Source organism: Equus caballus, chromosome 15 (assembly GCF_041296265.1).
Source record: "Equus caballus isolate H_3958 breed thoroughbred chromosome 15, TB-T2T, whole genome shotgun sequence".
Taxonomy (NCBI): Eukaryota; Metazoa; Chordata; class Mammalia; order Perissodactyla; family Equidae; genus Equus; species Equus caballus.
This window is the reverse complement of record NC_091698.1, coordinates 48637264-48657263: the sequence shown is the minus strand read 5'-3', so window position 1 is coordinate 48657263 and position 20000 is coordinate 48637264. Positions and strand designations below refer to the sequence as shown.

Genomic DNA, 20000 nt, shown 5'->3' with positions numbered 1-20000 from the left:
AAAAAAAAACAAAAACAAAAACACCAGGATGAGGCTTGGGAGATCTGGTGAGCTAATTTCACCATGTCTGACTTTAGGAATTCCATCCCTAGTGAAGGTCTTGGTCCCAAAACCTCAGTGCTGGAGGACTGAGCTGCCTTCTAAAGGGAATATTTGGATTCCTTTTGGGTCTCTGGGATAAGCTTACATAAAAACAGGCTGAAGAATTACCTGGTCTCCTTCCATGTAAGCTGACATGCTAACTTAAGCCATCCAGATCTTACCACTCCAGTATAAGGTAAGATAAACTCAAGGAAAAATACATAAGACGGAAGGGGAAAGATCTTTGTCTCCAAATCCAGAGAAACAGTTCTAAAACATTTGCTCATGGCTTTTCCCTGGGTCTCACTCGTCCCTCCCACTTGGTTCTCTATTAGGGGGCAATATAAGGACACGTCTTCCCTGACTGGTCTCTTACCAACCGGTGTCAGGGCTGGCAAAAGTGAGCCACAAAAGGGTGAATGCAAACAGAACCCACCCCGTGGGAGATGGAGCTTCTAACTCTGGCTCTCCCTACAAGGAAGGCAGGGCTAAGTCCCTGCAGGTGAGCTCTATCCACATTTGCAGAAGGCTCTGACTCCTGCATCTCAGTGGGAGCGATACATCTGAACGGGGTTGGCCCAGAGCTGCCCAAGTTGCAGATAAGGAAGACTGTACTTTTTTTGGGGGGGGGGTGAGAAAGCTTGTCCCTGAGCTAACATCTGTTGCCAATCTTCCTCTTTTTGCTGGAGGAAGATTGTCGCAGAGCTAACATCGGTGGCCATCTTCCTCTATTTTGTATGTGGGATGCCACCACAGCATGGCTTAATGAGCGGTGTGTAGGTTCGCGCCCGGGATCTGAAGCTACAAACTCTGGGCCACCCAAGTGGAGCACATGAACTTAACCACTATGCCGCCAGGCCGGCTCCGGAAGACTGTACTTTTGGTTAATGGTAACTTGAAATAGAAAAAGCATAAGAACTTCACATTGTAGAACTAGGTAGGGCATATATTTAAAGATAGACAGATGAATCAGATCGTAAATAAATCCTCAGAAAAAGCAGGCAACTTTGGTTTTACTTGTGCCTATTATACCAGAACTCTTTGGATCTCTGGATCTTCTTTGAACACTCTCCCTGAACCACGACGTCAAGCTCAATGAAGCACAAATGTTACTGTTATTTTCTCAAATTTAGAGAGGAACTAGGCAGGCAGGTTCTCCTCTCCTGAATGGATTTAAAAATTCTTAGGTGTAATCCATTTCCCCCCAAGACTTCTCTCTTTAGTTTCTTATGTTAACGCTGGTCTCTCTGCGGGGATTTGTTTTTAAAGACTGCATATTTATGCAAGTTACATTCAGATACATATTTTAGAAGCTCACAGTAAAGTTTATATAGCAGGGAGCTCTGTAGTTTTCCCAGCTCAGTTCTTATGGCCCCATTATCTTGTATTATTTATGTCCCCACCATAATACCATCTAGAATGGAAAGCAGGTCTCAGGAAATAACAATGCCAGCATTGGAAACCATTCAACCAAGCAACTAACCAACTAACCAAAAGTTGTTCCTTGAAACTTAAAAACATAAAACTAGGCTTAGTACCAAGTGAAAGGTGCTTATGGAGCCCTTCAATCCTAGGGAGATCTGACTTAAGAAATAATACAAAGTGTGAGTCACATACTTTAATTAGGTCCATTTTAATAAAGTGTATCGGAGTTTACAACTCAATTATTCATAAAAACTATCAGATACATAAGATAGATCACACGAAGAGTGCAATAACGTAAATCCAATAGTCTGCAAATAAGAGGTATTGCAAAAACTGTTAAGATTGACTTTATAAATGTCTTTTTCCCTTCCTTTCCCGTGTTCACAGCCCTTGAGATTGCATGCACATATTGTTTTCTGAGGTCTAGTGACCTCAGTATTCCTTACAGCTGGGTCGACCTCCTCATTCAGTCAACTCAAAATACAGTCAGCTGAGGGAGTTCACCTCTTCATGGAATGAGTATGGTCCTTGGCCTTTATTTGGTTTCTATTTCCTAACAAATGACATTAAACGTTCCCTCTTTCAAAGTAACATCTTGCAGGCCTTGTGGTTTTCTGGTCATTATTGCCCTACCAACACCACACAGGAGCCAAGGGTTCAGTCAAACCCTACTGAGTTTCATCCTTGTCGATGAGACCAGCATGCTGGCCATGGAAATGAGGCTAAGGCAGTGGCTGATTTTTCCCACCCTTAACTAGAATAACTCCAGTTCTAACTCAGAGAGTTGTTGGGAAATGAACTCAGTTTACTCATGCCAAATACCTACTGTCACCTCCTGGTATTCTTTGGATTGCCTTCATTAGGAGGTCTTAACAGCACGGCAGGAAGCACGAGGATACATACATACACACACATGCACACAGACACTCCATTCACGCTCCTCCAACAGTCGTCTTTGGTAGACTCAGAGAATACAACTGACTTCCATTTCAAAGTGAAAAGGCTACCATTGTCTTCTCTCACTCCCAAAGACTCACTTTAACTGACATTGGTAACAATTATATCTGCAACTCTTTGCCAAAAAGAACAAAACAGATTCCTTGAACATGTATATATGGTTCTATCACAATGCAATGCAGATAACATTGACTTGATTTCAAGAACATTGTTACCATAAACTCAAAACACTGTCACATATATTGAGATTTCTGATTTCTGGGAAGTAGCTCAGATGAAATTTCCTATGGAATTAAAAGTTATGGGAATACTGGATGAAGCCACCAGTGTGCTGGTTACATTTAGCCATTTTTACAAGCTATTCTAGAGTCCCTTCACACATAAACTTGCCCCTGCATTCTGGGACTGTATTAGATCACGGTGGAGAGATGCCTTTCAGTTGAGTCTCCTCAGAGTAAGGCTGGGCTTCTGCCAGCCTTCCTTCATCGTTTCTTCTAATCCATAATAAATGGAGAAAGTGAGCCATTTCATTCATATTTGGAATTATTCCAGTGTGGTGAGATTATCACAGGCTAGGCTGAAACCTAGGAAACTGTTTACAGTAACATGGGAGGCAAATAAAAATTAACATGATCATTCAATCATACCTCTCTTCATCCACTTATTGGTACAGTCATAATAGGGGAATGTCAAGTGAGGAAATGAAGCAGGAACAGGAACAAGGGAGGTGAGCCAGGAAGACTTGTAGTGGTAGAGAAAAAGCAGGAAAGAGCTGTGTCTGGCAGTGTTTTAATGATGGGATCTTGGGTACCACACATGGGAGGCCTGTTTCCTAACAAAGGTCAAGGTGCAAATGAGGCAGATAGGACCAGGAAGTCAGAGAGCAAGCTGGCATCCTGGGAATCAAGACACTGCCAGAGCGGATTCCCACGTCTAAGCTGAGGCAGGTAGTTGTTTTCTGCAACCTAGCAAACTTATTTTGTAGCAAAAGAACACAAAAATAATTCCCAACCAGATATTACTGTTTATTTTCAAACATTTTGAAATCTCTCCTTAAGTGAACTTGACAAGTTTGCAAGTGTTCTGGTGGTTTAAAAAAAAAAAAACCCACATAGGCAGTAGTTGACAAAGGTATAGGAAAAACTATAAATTTAAATTACATGATTCCATTTAAAATCTTCATGTTTACTCCATCAGGCAGGTTAGAGGAGGATTAGAACTCAGGGGTGGCTGTGGGCACTTACAGGGCCCTCCTGCTTCCTTAGAAACTGTGGTCTTTTCAGCAGCTCTCCTATGTACCTTTCATCAAAATAATCTGGATTCCAAATTTATCAGATAAAACAGCATCTGTGTGACCAGAAGCCATACAGAACTGATTGGCATGTGTTTTCCAATTTCAATTCCAAAGACATAGCACAGAATAACATCTTTCTTTATTAAAGGGACCCAAGTGGCTCCATTTCAAGTAGCATCCTTCCTGCTGGAGAGCTGGATCTCACTCTCCTCTAGTTTCCTATAAAATTTCCTATTTGATATAAAGCATACCTATTACATGATCTATATATTGATGATCTTTCTTTATGGAAGCAAATACAGCATGACTGAATTTCTACTGTCAGCTCACTCTGGTGATTACATTTATTTTAAACAAACCTGATAATCTGATACTTTATGTCACTGAAATGTCCACCAAATAGTTGAAAACACTGATGTTCATGTATTCTAAAACTTACTAAATAATGAGTCAATAAATATTGGTATTTTTCTTGAAAGTTTAGAAAGAAATCTTATTGCCAGATTAAACTCAGACCCAACATGGGCATATGAACACATACACACCAGTCAACATATATGAAATTTTCAACTCAACAATGAGTGAGCCCAAAATGAAACAGTTGATGATCTAGATTCCCTTAGGTCCTGCCCAGCAACTGACTCAGTATCACATTTTGTTTATCCCATTTTCCAATCTATGAAGGATTTGGCGCTAAAGGGCTTGTATATGAGCCCAAGAAACATTTATGTTAAGTATTTATCACCACACATAACTAACTTCGTTAATTCAATAGTGCCTGTCAGTCAATTAATGTGGATTCTTTAAGAGTTCATCAGTGCATGTTGTGGTTCAATGCTTTATATCTAAATATATTCTGGTTCATCGTGTTCCACTGAAATGAAAGGTCACGAGTTTCTGCATTCCCTATCACTCCCTGCTTTGTGTAAAGCAAATAACACATAAACTAAAACAAGAAGTGCAGCATTTTGTTGGCTATGTATTTTTTCTCTTTAGTGTTAACTTGTTGCGGTATAGTTACTGGAAACATGCATTTGCTACTAACTCAGAGCACCCTGAGCACTCTTGATTCCCTTAAAACTAAATTTTCCAGATTTCCAGATTCGGGATGGCTTCTGGCAAGAACATTTTATCTTTAAATGATGCATTTACCCTATATGATCCAAAGAAGATCAGTGCAGAATTCACCAGTTATTAGCTAATAATTAATGTAATCCAAGTCAAAAAATTTCCATGCATCACTCAGTACATACGAATAATACAAAAGTACTTTGCATGTGTTTATATTTACTTCCTATTCAAAGAAGGTATTTAGAGTCTCCACCCATCAAAGGCTCCAGTGAGAATAAAAAAAGGTTTACAAGCCCATGCTTGACAAATGATTCAACTATGTAATAAAATCACCACGATTTTATTGATTTTACCTTAAGAACTAAAATGGCTACTTGATTAGGAGGGAGTGATCGAGTAATCAGACATTTGCAGGGCTGTTACATAGGTAATCCTGAATATCTGGAAGAGTGAATTAGAATGACCTTTCACTTTTTAAGAGTTTTTGACTTGGGGTGAGAACTCTCCCTGAACATTCCTACCCTCTTAGTTCCTGTGTTTGAGGGCTTTAATTGATAATGGCCAAGGGAAGAGTCTGGGGTGCAAAGTTCCCTATGTATCAGCCAAAACTATTCTTTCAACTGAAAAGATGATTTTACATCCATTGCTACACAGAACAATCAGAAATGATCCCTGGGAGAGAAGCAAACTCTTAGAATGAACATTTAGCAGCCGCCAAAGTGAAAGACTGTCACGCTGAAACCTCAGTTGGACAACCATTGCTGGTAGCCCTAATCCAGTGCCAATTATTTAAGTTTATTTTTTAACCTGGACACTTTAAATAGGTGAAGAGTAAACTAGAAAAAGTCTTGAAAAGTAGCTGTTCATATTTTACTGCCGAGATCTCTGAAGTTCAAATTTAAAGAGTATGACACCTACTCAACTGCGGTAGAGTCTGGCATTCAGGCTTGATTCTTGGATGAATTCCCAATAATTCTTAAAGCATTAATCTGGTTTGGTAGGCAATCTCCCGACTTCTCCACCTAATGGAGAAATCACTAACGTTTACTACAAGTCTCAGGAAGCTTTCAAGCTGAAACATGGTGCAGCAACTCCTTCCATTAAGTTGAACGTCCTCAGCAGAAATTGTCCCATTGAGACATGTTTCATTTTAAAGCAGTGATGATAAAGGGAGGAAAACAGTCAGGAATGAGTCAGATCCTTCCAGAGATAGAAGACATTTCAAAAACACAAGTCAGTCACCTATCTGGCCTACTTCAACATCTAAAGAGGATAGAGAATTGAAAGGTTTTCATGTCTAGCTGATTCACCTCTTTTCCTTTCCCCCAAACTTATTTACATGTCTCAGATTTATATTTCCTCAAGAGGCAGCAGAGAAAGATGGCAAGGATTTGGAAAAAACAAACAAGCAAATCTAGTAGCCTAGTCTCATGATTGATTAATTCCATGACAGTACAGAGTGCTCAGAACTAAGGTTTTTAAGTACTTTAAAAAATTACTAAGACCACATACCCAGTGGTTGGAACTGCAACAAGGTGCTCTTTTCTATTGTACTCAGGGAAAATGTATAAGGATAATTAATTTTTCAAGACCACGTAAATGGAATTTGTTAATAGCAAATAGTAAATTCTGGAGGAAAAAAAATCTAATCTGAAACCTCAGTTCCAGCAGAATTTTCCTACACCTTCCAATGAATTCAATTTTGCCATGAGAAAAGAACTAAATTAAAATAGGGTTCAAGTCAGTTAGGTCAAGAGACAAATGCCAGTAAATGAGTGATTGTGGAGGTAGGCATGATGGGACAGGATTTACCTAAAGAAAAATGCTTCCTGTGCACGCGCACACACACACACACCTGTGCACTCATACTAATTTAAAAAGCATCGATGTGGGGAAGGCTCAACACTTAGACATGAGCACAGCTATGTCATCTGTTTGCATTTTTACATAGGAGAGGATGTGACACACATTACACACCCAAGGACACTCTCATGGACAAGGGCCAGCCTGGCTTGCACAGACTCAGAAACAGATCTGGAGAATCCTTCTAGAGCTGCTGGTTTTACAGGAATGGTTCGTATCTGCAGGATTACACTTCCTCTTGATGTGCAGGGTTTTTATCTTGCATTTCTTTCCAGAAATATCCCCTTTTCTAGTCCTGGAGGGACTAATCTTAATTCCTTAATGGACATGACTCAGAACAGGAACTGCAGGAATAAATTAGCAGTAAGATGCCCCCTTTGGGGTTGGGGTGAAGTATTTCTGGATTTAAACAGTTTCTGGGCAAACAAAAAAAAAAGCAGAGTTCTGGGTGGAGATGCAGATGGAAGTGCCTGAAAGTCCAGAAATCAATATAAACAAAAGAAATGAGCATAACTTAAAGGGGTTTCAACTAAGTATCACTGCAACTGGGTTTGTTGACTGAAGTTCTGCTCTGACCCATGGAACCGAAAGATAATAACTGATATATTTCTTCTTAGGAAGGCTCAGCTGGGAGTGATGTGGTGGGTACTGACAGTGGGGTTGAGACAGAGAGGCCTAAGGCTCAGGTATTGCTCCTAAGGTTTCTGCTTGCCTGATTTTGAAGGAAAGGGTGCTAAAGAAAAAGGATCAGCAGCTGGCAGCTCCATAGTCCTGGAGGAAAGGGATGTGATGGAAACAGAGCCAGCTATCGACTGCTTGTTGGTTTGTGAAACAATTTTGTAGGCAGCAATGGGCTGGGCTTCTGGACTTGGCTCATCTTCTGGGCTATAGTGACGGGAATATTTGGATAAAGACTGGGGGCGGAATGGTTTGCCAGCCACAGGGCCTGAAACAGCTTCTTTCTGGGGCTGAAGTCCTTTGTTTCTGTCATTAGGATGGGCCCCAGATTCCAGGGAGGATCCCCTGGGAGAGATGCTGTCAAGATGGTCTGCTGCTTGTACAGAATGGAAGGGGAGGTTAGATTGTTGGACAAAACCAGTCATGGAATACTGAGCTCGGACAGAGGCATACGCTGCTCGATCAAGGCCTGAGAGCAGAGGGACATCGTCTGTCTGACTGAGGAGACTGGCCTGCGCAGGCAGCTCCTGGGAGGTGCTCTGGGCAACTGTTAACTCCTCCATGCTTTTCTTCTTGGTAAAAGGAGCTCTCAAGAACACGTCTGCTTCCTCTGGCTGGGAAGGAGCTACATTGCCCTTGGAGACAAATGGGGCTTTGGAGAAAATGTCCATGTCATCAGTTGGAACCCTTGAGCTCCTGAAGGGAGCTGTGGCAAAAACATCTGGCTCACCGAGACCATCCGTGGTTGGTTGTGTGACGGCCTGGAACTGGTTCTTTCTTCCACCTTGCACTGCCTTTGCTGTCTCAGTAGAGACTTCTGGCTGAGCGAACGGAATGGCTCCTCCCAGCTTCCCCTGCGGAGGCTTGCAGCTCTCATCCTCCTCTTCAGACTCCATGAGGAGCGGTCGAGACCCGCTGCAGTCTAGCATGTCCCCCTCGAGGTCAGTCCCTTCCTCTTCACTGCTGTGGAATGAGCTGTTGCTTGAAGGGCCATCTCGGGCCAAGTAGTCAGATTCTAAATTGTTCTGAGTTTTCGTGCCAGGTGCTCTGGAGGGGTCTGGATACAGGGGAAGGCCTTTAACACCCGCTGATTCTTTAAAGTGCTCTACAGTAATTACAGGACAGGGATTGGGCTCTCTCTGGAGACCTAGAAAAGTGCAAAATGCAGAATTAATGCATAGGTCAGTTCAACTTTCCTGGGAACATTGAACGGTCAGCTCGCAGCGGAAACATTGTGGGACCAAATAATAGATGTTGAAAATGGAAAAGGAAAAACAAAAAAATAAAAGTCAGGCAAGGAAACTGCACACAAACTGGAACACAACCAATCACTGTCTCACATTTTGGAACATGATAGGCACAATGTGCAGGAAAGGAGGTGGAGATGTTAGGCACACAGACATTCAGCGTAACTACGCAATGCTCCTACTCGTGGGGCCAGGCACAGGCACCTGCTCTACCTGGCACTAGGCTCATGATGGAATGAAAACAAACCCAGTCACTCATCTCCACATATACCATGACAGTTCTGGATTATGTAGAAATACTGTCTGGGGACAAAGTCAATTCGGTATCTGACATGGGGTCATCTGCTCCATAATGCCTATATCTGAGGACAGAACCACCCCCCCACCCCAAAAAGCAGCAGAACATGGCTGCTTGACAAATGCAAGTTTATTTGATGATTTACATCACAAGCACTACTCAAAGAGCACAAGAGTACCCAAAATGTGAATACTAAAGGCACTTTCTAAGGGGAGGAGACACAAAATCATATTAAATAAATCACCTTCAGCTGAAGTTGCCCTGGAATTTTTGTTGTCAGTCTTCTAAGTTAGCAAAGATCTCCTCTGCTTAAATGAATCCATCATAAAGTTCTTTAAGCAGAAGAAATAAAATGCATGGGTAGTTACTGCAATATTTGCAAGCTCTAATATACTAGTCTATTTCTATCTAGGTAGAGGTGCCTCAGGGTGCTCTGGCTTTTAAAATCAAATAGACAATTATCAGAATGCAAGAGAGCTTACCTTCCAAGAAATATTAGCAGGTTAGAAGTATGTCATTGGGCACATGTTAGCAAGAGGGCAGGAAAAAGGCATAAGTAACTAAGCAAGAAGAATCCAGAGAAGGGGCGGTTGGGGACAAAGGTATCATCTCATCATGGGTTTCCCAACCCACCAGGATAAGAACATTAGGTTCAATGGTTTGGATTTGATAGATGACTCAGAACCTCAGTACAGAGGTCATTCAATCATCCCCTCCCCACATTACCCTCTCCCCTTCTATGCAAACCATTAGCTGGTAGAAACTTCTGCTAACAATTAATCCCTGCTAAAGCTGCTGCTTGAAGTAAGCACACAGAACACAGCAGAAGCGGCATCAAAATCAGTTTATTGGGAAACCAGTTACTTAGAGACATTACATTATAAAGAAATGTAGAGAGAGATCTGAACATTTTAGAAGCTACTGTACAAAAATATTATGTTTCTCTGAATCCTATAACTTTTTAGCAGTGCTTATTTTTAAACAGTTCTGGCCTTATATATTGTTTTCAGAAACAAAAAAGGTGGGTCCCCCCATTTTTATTTCCCTTTCTAATAGTTTGAATGCATTTGGTGAATTCCAGTTAGAGTCTTTAAGTTAAATTCTTTACTGGTGCCAAATGGCTTTCTGAATAGTATTTGAAGAATATGATTTTGAAGATGATAAATATTTCCTTGCATTATAACTTTAATATGTGCACCTACATGGTGATACAAAAGCATCAGTCAGCTGATAGGAAATAAAGGAAGACCTTCTCCTTTGCAATATATGTGGAAAGACATAATCCTAACCTCTCAGGTAAGTGTATTGATATTAGATCTGTCACAGTGATTCCCACATGATGACTGCTGGGAGAAAATTCAATGAAAGGGGGCAAAGAAGTTTTCCAAAATGAGATTCACCAAGCAAAGTGGTATGAGAGGCCCCCAAAACTCTTCAAACCACTTTCTAACGTAGCATCAGCTGGACAAAGTTTTCAGTTGTCAAAAGAAAGGTACAATTTCTCATCTTCCAAAACTACTCTGAAAGTTGATGTTATTAAGCTGGTTCTATGGGAGAGCAAGATATCTCTTAGGAAAAAAATGGTAAATTTAGTCAAGTTAACGACCAACTCTGACATCATACAGATCAATAAGGAAAGTGGAGTTTTCTGGAGTTTGACTGGAGTTAGTGTTTTTGGGAAATTTAAATTGAATTCACTCAAATCAGCTGCCCAAAAGCAGCTGCCTATAGAACCAGGGGCACTTTGGATGCCTGCAGTGTTAGACAGGGTTTGTTTCCCAGTCAGGGGACAACACCACCCATCTGTCGGTTGTCATACTGTAGTGGCTGTGTGTTGCTGTGAGGCTGAAAGCTATGCCACAGGTATCTGAAATACCAGCAGAGTCACCCATGGTGGACAGCTTTCAGCAGAGCTTAAAGACTAAGACTGACTAGGAAGAAGGATCTGGGCACCCACTTCTGAAAAAATTGGCCATGAAAACCCTATGAACAGCAGTGGAGCATTCTGATATAGCACCGGAAGGTGAGAGGATGGCGCAAAAAGACTGGGCAGGGTTCCATTCTGCTGTACACAGGGTTGCCAGGAGTCAGAATCGACCTGACAGCACTAACAAAATGTGTTACATTACATTTTGAGAACCGTAAAGAACCAAGAAGGGTGCCCACATCCAGAGTTAGGAGAGAAGAACATGCCTAACCCATCAAAATTACCCATGTTAAAAACTGCGTTCTTGGTCAAGTCAACTGGAAACTTGCCAACTCAGGACATAGTCTGTGACCTTCATGGTGAGTAATGGGAAAACCATACTTAAAATTCCAACAACTTTTTAAAATGACAAACAGTTACAAAAATACTCTAACATCAAGTTTGAAGGGAAAACTAGTCTCCTGTCCTTCAAAACAAGGCCAGGCCTATCTCATATCTCTCTTTCAGCATGAATCTGCTTTACAGGATTGGGAAAGTACATTCAAAGGATTCTCCTAAGAAAGCCAAGTCTCCCAACCTTCCATTCTTTTTAGAGGAGGTGCAGTGTGACCAAGGCAGAGAGCAACCATCCTCTGCAACTCTCCAAGCCTGGTGCTCTGGAGACCAAAAAAATGCTGGCGGATATGGAGAAACGCAGACATCCACACTGCCTCAGGGAATTTTGGTGGTGGCAGCACAAGGAATATAGTAGTCAAGAGGAGAGAGTCTAAGTAACTGCAAACAGAAGATAGACATTAAACCTTTTGGCAGTTAGAGGTCTTTTTTGGATATGAGTGTGTTCTTGTGGGGAATGTATGTGTTTTCAAGGTGAACAGTCCTTATATATGAAGATAGCCTTGTATTGTGAGGAAAATGTGTTTGAAGTAGTCTGCCTACTAGCAATGAAGGATTTACACTAATTTAACCTCATGCCTTGGCCCATTTCCTTTGGTAACCAACAGCATGCACAGCAGATGCCCTGAGACCACAGAGCTCTAAAGCTAGCCAGTTGTTCCTGGGGGCATGAGGGAGCTTAAACGCAGGACCTGACCTCACATTCTGTACAAGGGTCTTTCTTATCATGAAGCCTAAGATAGGGTATTTTGTTCTGATTCCCTCAAATTGGGTCATGTCTTTTATTTTGATTTAGCACATTAAATTAAGCAAGAAGTCAAAACACATTTCTTTTTCTTGTTCTGATATAGGACTGAGTGCCAGCTTAAGGTTAAGTACACTTTTCTACACTTCCAGTAGGGCTAACTCCATTTCTCTTGAGGCTCCAAATTATGCCGTTTTCAGTAAGAGCTCATACGCTTCAAAGAGTAGGATGAGGGTCCCAAAAAGTATTTGATGACTTGGCAAGTATCCTTACTAACTCCCTATTAACTTCTAAAGCAACCAAAAATGTTGAATGATTTGGGATAGGTTCACCCTGGAAATTTTATCTGATGGACACAGTGAGGCTCATCAGAGTGCCTTCCAAAAAATCAAAATCTGAAGACAAATTTCAGGCTGAATATTCCTTAGTGAAATATATCATGTAGAACCAGAATTTTACTTTCCCATAAATTAAAATAACAGTTACAGGGAGTATCAAAGACATAATTCTTGCCAAAAGCTGAAAATGAAGACTTGGAGTATTGAGAAACCTCATATAGTTAGCAAATAGAAAGCAAAAATCCCTTTGGAAGAACTTCAGAAATGCAGCACCAAAGTTGAAATTCAGACTCTTGGAGCCTAATCAGGGAATCCAGAAATATACATCAAACTAATAATTTCCATGACCTTTTGGCTTAGATAATAAAATGAAGCATGTGGTTCTACCATATGTTGGGTGGTTACATTAAAACCCAGGACTGGGGAATAAGGGATTCGATAGGAACCAACACTGGCTAGTGATGCTCTGTCTCTCAAGCCAACAGAGTCATTAAATGAGAGAGATTTCTCTCTGGGCATAAAACTGCTGCTGCCAACATAAAATCTTTAATTAAATTGGCCTGTGTATATTCAAGATTAAATCAGAGGAGGGTAGCTGCAAATCCGTGCTCCGTTTTCAAACCTGTGTCTGGTCACAGCAGATGCAGGCTCACAGGGGTTTTATTCTCCCTGACCACAAGGTGAAGAGAGGGGAGCCACGACTCACTGAAATGTCCTTAGCATGTGTCTCACACATATTCGCACTTTCCTTGCACAGGTACTTACTGTCATTCAACAATGTCTTTAAATCTTTTTTGCAAAAGTGGGTTTTCAGGTCAGGAAAACAGCAGCTATTTTAAGTTATTTACATCTCTGAACATGCTCCCATTTGAACAGATAAAAGTCTTTATTCCCCTGTATGTTTACATAACAAATTTGTTTACAGACGTTTTTATACAATACTTGCGTAGCAATGTTCAAATTTCACATTTTTAGATAGCTTCGTGTACCTCTGTTTACTTTGTCTTCTTGGGGAGGACAAGATAAAGACCTGTGGTAAATACACATCCACGTGACAAGGAGGTGTGCAACAGGGCAGAGTAGAATACTCACAGGAAAAGAGTGAATTCAGGACACTGCATCAAAGTGGGAACCAAGGACGTGTGTTCCATCCTAGCAATACCATTTAGTACCTTTGCATAGGTTAGCATTACCCAAAGAACCTCCCTCCCCCACCTTAGAGAAAGAAAACCCTAGGGAAACAAAATAGTATCTTGTTACGGATTATTTGAAATGGAGGCCATCTGGGATTCATTCTGACTCAAAAAACTTCAGCACACCCAAGTTTGGGAACATTACTAGAGTGGAAAAGGAAAAGACTAACTGTGTTAGTAAAATTATAGCCTCTAGAGAGGAATAAAAGATAGCTTTGTAATATCTGGAGTGTTTCAGTAAAGATTCCATTTTAAACATCCATGTGATAGTTTCTCTGTTCTGCCTGGCAGCCTGTAATTTGCTTAACTCAGTACTTTGGGCAATCCTGTCATTTTTATCCCCAAACTCTAAGTTAGTGGCTACAGGATCCTGATAATCTTACAGACTGAGAAAGTTAAAGACTCTGGACATACAGAGAGACGTCATGGCGGGAGACTTTATTTTGGCCCAAGGTATCTACAGCATGCCTTTGTTCAGCTGAGCTCAGATCCCTCCATACCTCTGGGCTGAGGTCAACCCCAAAGGTCCCCTCCTTCCCACAGCACTGCTGAAGGCAGAACTGTCCCAACCTGGCGGAAGGTTGTGTTGGTTTGAATCAAAATGATCAACTATCTGTCAGGAGAGTAGAAAAAAAGTATTATAAACAAAATACTTCGTCTTGAGAAAAACAGTTTCCTTCTTGGGTTTGTTCCCTTATAATTATTAGCAATCCAAGTTCTATGACTCTAACTCAGGAAGAGCCAAGTCCAATATCAAATGACACTGAACAAAGTGACAACTTCTTTCAGAGGTATTTTAAAACTCCTATCTTTCAATTTTCTAAACCATACTAAAGACAGGCAAAATTACAGAAATTCCCTTATTCAGAATATTAAGGAAATTAAAATTGTTATGACTTCCCATTATAAGGTCCTCTCTAGGAATTTTCTGTGGATTATTCTTTTTACCATCTTCAATAGTAACCACTGTCCGTCTTAGGGGGGTGATTTTGCTTTCTGGAAACAGCTGAATGTTACTTAGAACCAAGAGGGGTAGAAAAAGATCAAGAAAGAGAACATACTTTCAGATGCTGAAAGTGATACTAATTAGAGGATAATACAACTGGTTTTCTTATACCCTGTTACCTTCCTTGATGGTATTTCTAAGGAGAGGAGTTTCAAAAGTAACTTAAATGACGGCAGCATCATTAGAGTAAGGATTAACTTCCCAATTAAAACCAGATGCTTTTGAAGAAAACAACACTCAATTAGCTGTCAAAATTCTGATATGTCTGCTAAAGAAATCATTAATAAGAATCATATTTAGGAGTATCCATTTAAACCTTATCTGCTCTGAGGCCTGCATTTTAAAAACTACTGGGACTTGAATTTGGTGATCTAGTTGTTTGAATGCTATAAAAGGAAGAAAAACAATGTGTGATGTCTTCTGGTATAGTTACTACTATTGCACAGCTGGAATAAAAGCAAATCAGAAACATATGCTCACAGTATTTGCCCATTTTTAAATGGCAGATCATTGATTATACATTTTAAAAGAATTGAAATCTTCAGATATTGTTTTGTTGGAATAGGTAGGAGTGTGTGTGTAATATTAAAAAAGGAAAAATTGATATCCAAAACTCGGTGATGATTTAGGCTTCTATTCAGATAAACAAAAAAGAGCAACCCGGTTTAGTTAAAAGCCCTATAATTCTCTAAAATGTAAATACTGTTACAGTAATAGTAAGAACTATAGAAGATAACGGAAGAACATCAGGATTATATAAATCCTTCATAGTCCTTCCAAAGCATAATAATATATGTATTTAGAACCCTAGAATTCTATAATCTTAAAGACCATGTAGTCCAAACCCATCATCGTATAAATAAGGAACAGCAGCTCTGAGAAGTGAAGCACCTGCTGAAGGCCACTCGGCCACTGACTGGCAAAGGTGAGGATGAGACCCCAGGTGGCCTCTCCTGCCCAGGCCTCTTCTCCCACCAGCCTGCATCAGGTTCCCACACCTGTGAAATGAAATGGATGGACTAGAGGATGGTCTCTAAGGTCCCTCTTGTAGCTCAGTATATAGTTTCATAAGTCTATCAATTATCAGCACACTACACTCATCTCAAATAAACCCTTTTAGTTCAGGGATGATGCTATAAACTAAGGGAGGCCCGGTTTACTGAGTCACTCACATGTATTCCTTAACAGAAAAACAGTTCTCCCCTTTGAGGCCCTACTCCTAAAGAATAAGCCCAAGATAATTTCATGTAATTATCTCCCTCAGGCTTCCTCCAACCACTCTCTGGCTTCTAGTCTGTTCATTGTCATTAACAGCCTCCATTAAGCTTTATTGAGCCAGATGACTAGATAATATATCTCAATGCGATTATGGGTAATACATGAAAGGAACAATTTAGAGACACTTACCTAATTTCTAAACTGTACTCTTCATGGTTTCAATTAAAGTGAGAAACTAGATATTTCATTACATTTCTAATATGTATGTACGAAAAAAATCAAATTGGAAAACATAGGCATAAAACATTATTCTTATTTAAAAATAAACATTTCCTTCATTAGTTTATACATTCTTTCTATGTCCAGGGAAAAGAAGAGAATTTTGATCTTCAATAATATTCCTGTCCGTGAAGGGGCAACCAAGTCTCATTTGCACTGCTATCCAATGATGGAGCTCTTCAAAGACATCTTTTTTAATTCTCAGTAGGAAGGTTGTGCCTCCCTCAATTTTGGAAATTATCCATTATCCTAATAGAGGCCTTTCCTTAGCTCCTTAGTTTCAGCTGGCATGGGAAATATGTCAAGTCAGAAAGGAAGACTGAAAGATTCAGACTTTTCCTCTGATGGCTTTCAAAGGCTGCTCTCGCATCACTGGGGTCAAAGCTTGACCTCCAAAGTGCAGTGTTTTGCAGGCTGTTGTTGCTGTTCAACTTTCTTTTTTTCCCCTTAAAGTGCAAATGTGAGGAAGAAGAAACAAAAGTACTAGATAGAGAAACAAGCAAATGGCCTTGGAATTTTATTTGTACAAATCTGATCAACTAAGAGTTCCCCCTTCTGATCATGGAAAATGGCATTCAAGGAAGAGAACCACAATGGGGTTTCTCTGTGCCCACCTCTTTTCAAAAAGGTGACTTTAGAAGACTGCTTTCCAGGTAAGGAAAAAAAATACACTTCAGTGAGTAAGGACATATACAGAGGGTGACCATGAGGCATGTTGTCATGTCAGTGCAGGGTCCTTTATTTATCTTATGAACAATAGTCTAAGGTCAGTGAGGAACTATGCTTTGTTTCGTTTTTTAATCTAGGAAGCCAAGGAAAACCAGCTGAACATATTTCATTGGCTGCATCCTTCAATTCAAACATCAGAGAGAAAGAAAGGTAAGTAGCCAGGGTCAAATTGTGCCTAGCTAGTCAGCACACTTATTTCTGATTATTTGAAAATAAACAACATGCTTATTCTACAAAGACAGAGGACCTGCTGAAAGCTTATAGCAACACACAAGTCTACTCAAAATGATTCCATATGTTACACTGTAAGATTGTTGTGTAGTTATACAAGGGAAAGAGATCAAAACCCTGTACAGACACCTGATATCGGACTGGAAACGCCAAGTGGAAACAGAACTATTCAGCGTCTTCATTTATACACAATTTACAATATTTGATTCAAAATAAAAATCACAAGAAAAATACATCTGTTTCTGCTACAATTCCTTCCCCTCCCCCATCCACCCCCCAGTGAAAAGTCTTCTAATAAAAGGTATCATATTACCACCATTGTCTTGTTTTGGTCTAATTCTGAGATCCCGGCTTGGGAGAGTTAACATGAAAAGGAATGGCAATATTTGGGATTTATAAATGTACATATTTTATCCAAGGATCTCAAGTACTTGCAGTCACGTCTCCAGATCTGAGAAATCACGGTTCAATGGAAGCCAGAATGCTGGACGAATGCTGGGCAGGTTGCATGGGGTGTAAATCCCTTGGCTAAGTCTATGATCAAACAAGGTCAAAGTTGGTTGGCTAGAGCTGGGTTCACATTCTCTTTTCAAATATATACCATCAGTCAGTCAGTTTTACTCTCTCTTAAACCACACACTCATCTCCAGGCTACCGCCTTCTCCAGGCTACTGCCTAGAGTTAAGACCAACTGAAGAAGCCATATCCTCATGATAATGCAGCAGGATAAAAAGCAAAAACAGAGAAACAAATTCAGCAGCATCTGGCCAAAGGAGACAGGGGTTGGGAGGATTGATTTGGGAGGCCATTCCTAGCAAGAATAAGACAAAGGTGTCAATTCACTAGTTTCAGTTACAGTTAAGCTTTTGGTGGAGTTGATTCCAGCAGAGGTGAAGCTCATGGCATCTAGCGCTTGATTTAAGTTAATGCTATTGAAGAAGGGTAATGAGAAAACACAGCAAACTAACAGGGAGGAACTGGCCAAGGACTATCTGGAGGGCCAAAGTGATTTTCTTTCCTTATCATTTCTACAGGAGAAGGCAAGGGGTAGGAGATAAGGGCTAGAGGGTCCCTTATTTGCAGATTTTTAAAAAAATCATTTTCTTATAACTCCGTAATGAAAATGTATATTACGGTATGAAGGTTACAGAACTGCATCTGCTACTGGGTCACGGCTACAGGTCTATGAGCTGATCCACCAGCAGTAAAGACCTGGCTAGGTTGGGAAGACTGGACTCAGAGCTCCCACTGCTGTTTCTAGAGTGCCCACCTGGAAGTGGAGAGATAGGAATTCAGTACAAAACACAGAGGGTTACGGTTTAGATGTGCAAAGCAAGCAAAGGAGAAAAAAACCAAAACAAAACCCTAGAGAAGCAACAATTTACATTGGCAAATTCTTACATCTTGATTTTTAAACATATAAATTAGGTATTCACCACCTCCCATCAAAAGTTCAGGCACTGTGTGCATACCATACTAAGGCAGGACACCTTACAAAAGAGGATGCTATTTTCAAATGAATATATATTTTGCCTGAGAACTTCCTAATAACATTGAGTCATCTCCCTGATAAAGTAAAAATCAATCATTTTTGTTTTGCAGAGAAATCAGTTATTAAGACCACTGCAATAAAAGCATGCTTTAAAAAACATATATAGATGGTCCTATGGCAATTCAGTGTTTTCTGGCATGTTCAAATGATTTTAATCCATCAGAGGAAAAAGGATGCTCCACAAATGTCCCAATAGATGCAAATGATACCAAAGCATGATTGCTAATGTCTTTGGGAAGAATATTTATTACAGATTGTTCTAATCATGATAAAAAATGTTCAGTGCTTTTTTTTTGATATATGCCTTCAGGTTTCCACTGACTGAAGATCACTTTATTTTTGGCTTGATAATTTGTAAAAATCAGCTTTTAGTCAAACCATTCAATACTTTTCTTCTCTCTAAATAAACGCCATGGTCACGCTTCAAGGTATATATATATATATCAATATCTCTGTATCTAGCTATACTGGTCCAGCTCACAAGGACTGTCATTACCCGAATTTCCTTCATTAAAGCTTGATGCTTTTTTTCCCCCTTGTAGATTAGGTACATTACTTATTTTGTAGAGAGCCGATGTCAAGCTCTTTTTTTTTCCCCATCCTCTCTTTCTTACCTTGTGGGTTTTTGGTTATCAATACAGGAATAGGGTCAAACTCATCTTCTGCCACCTTGTCCGAGCCCTCAGGGACATCAAAACCTGAGATGAGATTACTATCTTCTGCAGCTTAATACAGAATGCAAGTACACAAGCAGAAACAACAGAGGTAAAGATTAGCAAAGGAGAGAACGTGTAAAGGGCACAAAGTTCCCAACCATACAATCACTGTTGTTTTTAAAGGTGAAAATGCTTATTTTTCTGAGTTGAAATAAAAGTAGCAAAATTAGAAACCTTAGGGAAATAGGAAAAGATGCTTTAGAGCTGGCCATGTTAAGACTTTTATAAATGATTAGGGAGAAGGGGTATAGGATGGATTGTCTCTACCATTATAAGACCATTTAATTGTAGTTATTGTGAGGCATCTCTTCAACATCAGTAATTCACAAAGGAAGAGGGACTAGTCATTTATCTTCTTTATTGAGCAAACAGAGACCTGACCAATAATATTTGAGGGGGGCGGGGGAAGGTAATTAGTCACTCTTTAATAAGCAAGTGCTATACACAAGGCAAACAAAATACTTCTGAGAGGACGGACTGCCCTGTGATTGGAAAAATAAAAATTTTCAAACAACTCTGAGGCCTCAGGAAATGTTGACTACAAGATCACACACACCGAGACTTCAAGCAGAAGTTTGTGAGAATATTCTTCTCCATTCTAATTAAGGCTATCCCACCAGCAAGTGCTCGCTGAGCACCTATTCTGCAAGCGATGCTTCTCTGTAATTACACATTACTGCTGACACACTCCTGCCAGACATACCTGGTTAAATAGGTAACTTCTCTCTACAGGCTCTATAAAAACATAATCATTTTAAT

At 40.2% G+C, this 20000-nt stretch overlaps 1 protein-coding gene across 20 annotated transcripts in view; it reads right to left on the bottom strand.

Moving 5' to 3' along the window:
* Window positions 1-1698: 1698 nt before the first annotated feature.
* The window catches only part of AAK1 (AP2 associated kinase 1), a 165521-nt gene continuing 147219 nt past the window's right edge, over window positions 1699-20000 (bottom strand). For 7 of the 20 annotated variants that reach the window (XM_014731107.3, XM_070235343.1, XM_070235342.1 and 4 more), the window contains 2 exons: window positions 19140-19250; window positions 1699-8516 (listed from right to left, as the gene is read on the bottom strand). In XM_014731107.3, coding sequence (XP_014586593.2) covers window positions 7387-8516; window positions 19140-19250 — 1241 coding nt within the window. In that variant the 3' untranslated portion in view covers window positions 1699-7386. Of the gene's footprint in view, window positions 8517-13184; window positions 18244-19139; window positions 19251-20000 lie in introns of those variants that run through there. The other 13 variants (XM_005599914.4, XM_070235355.1, XM_070235354.1 and 10 more) reach the window with 2 other exon arrangements.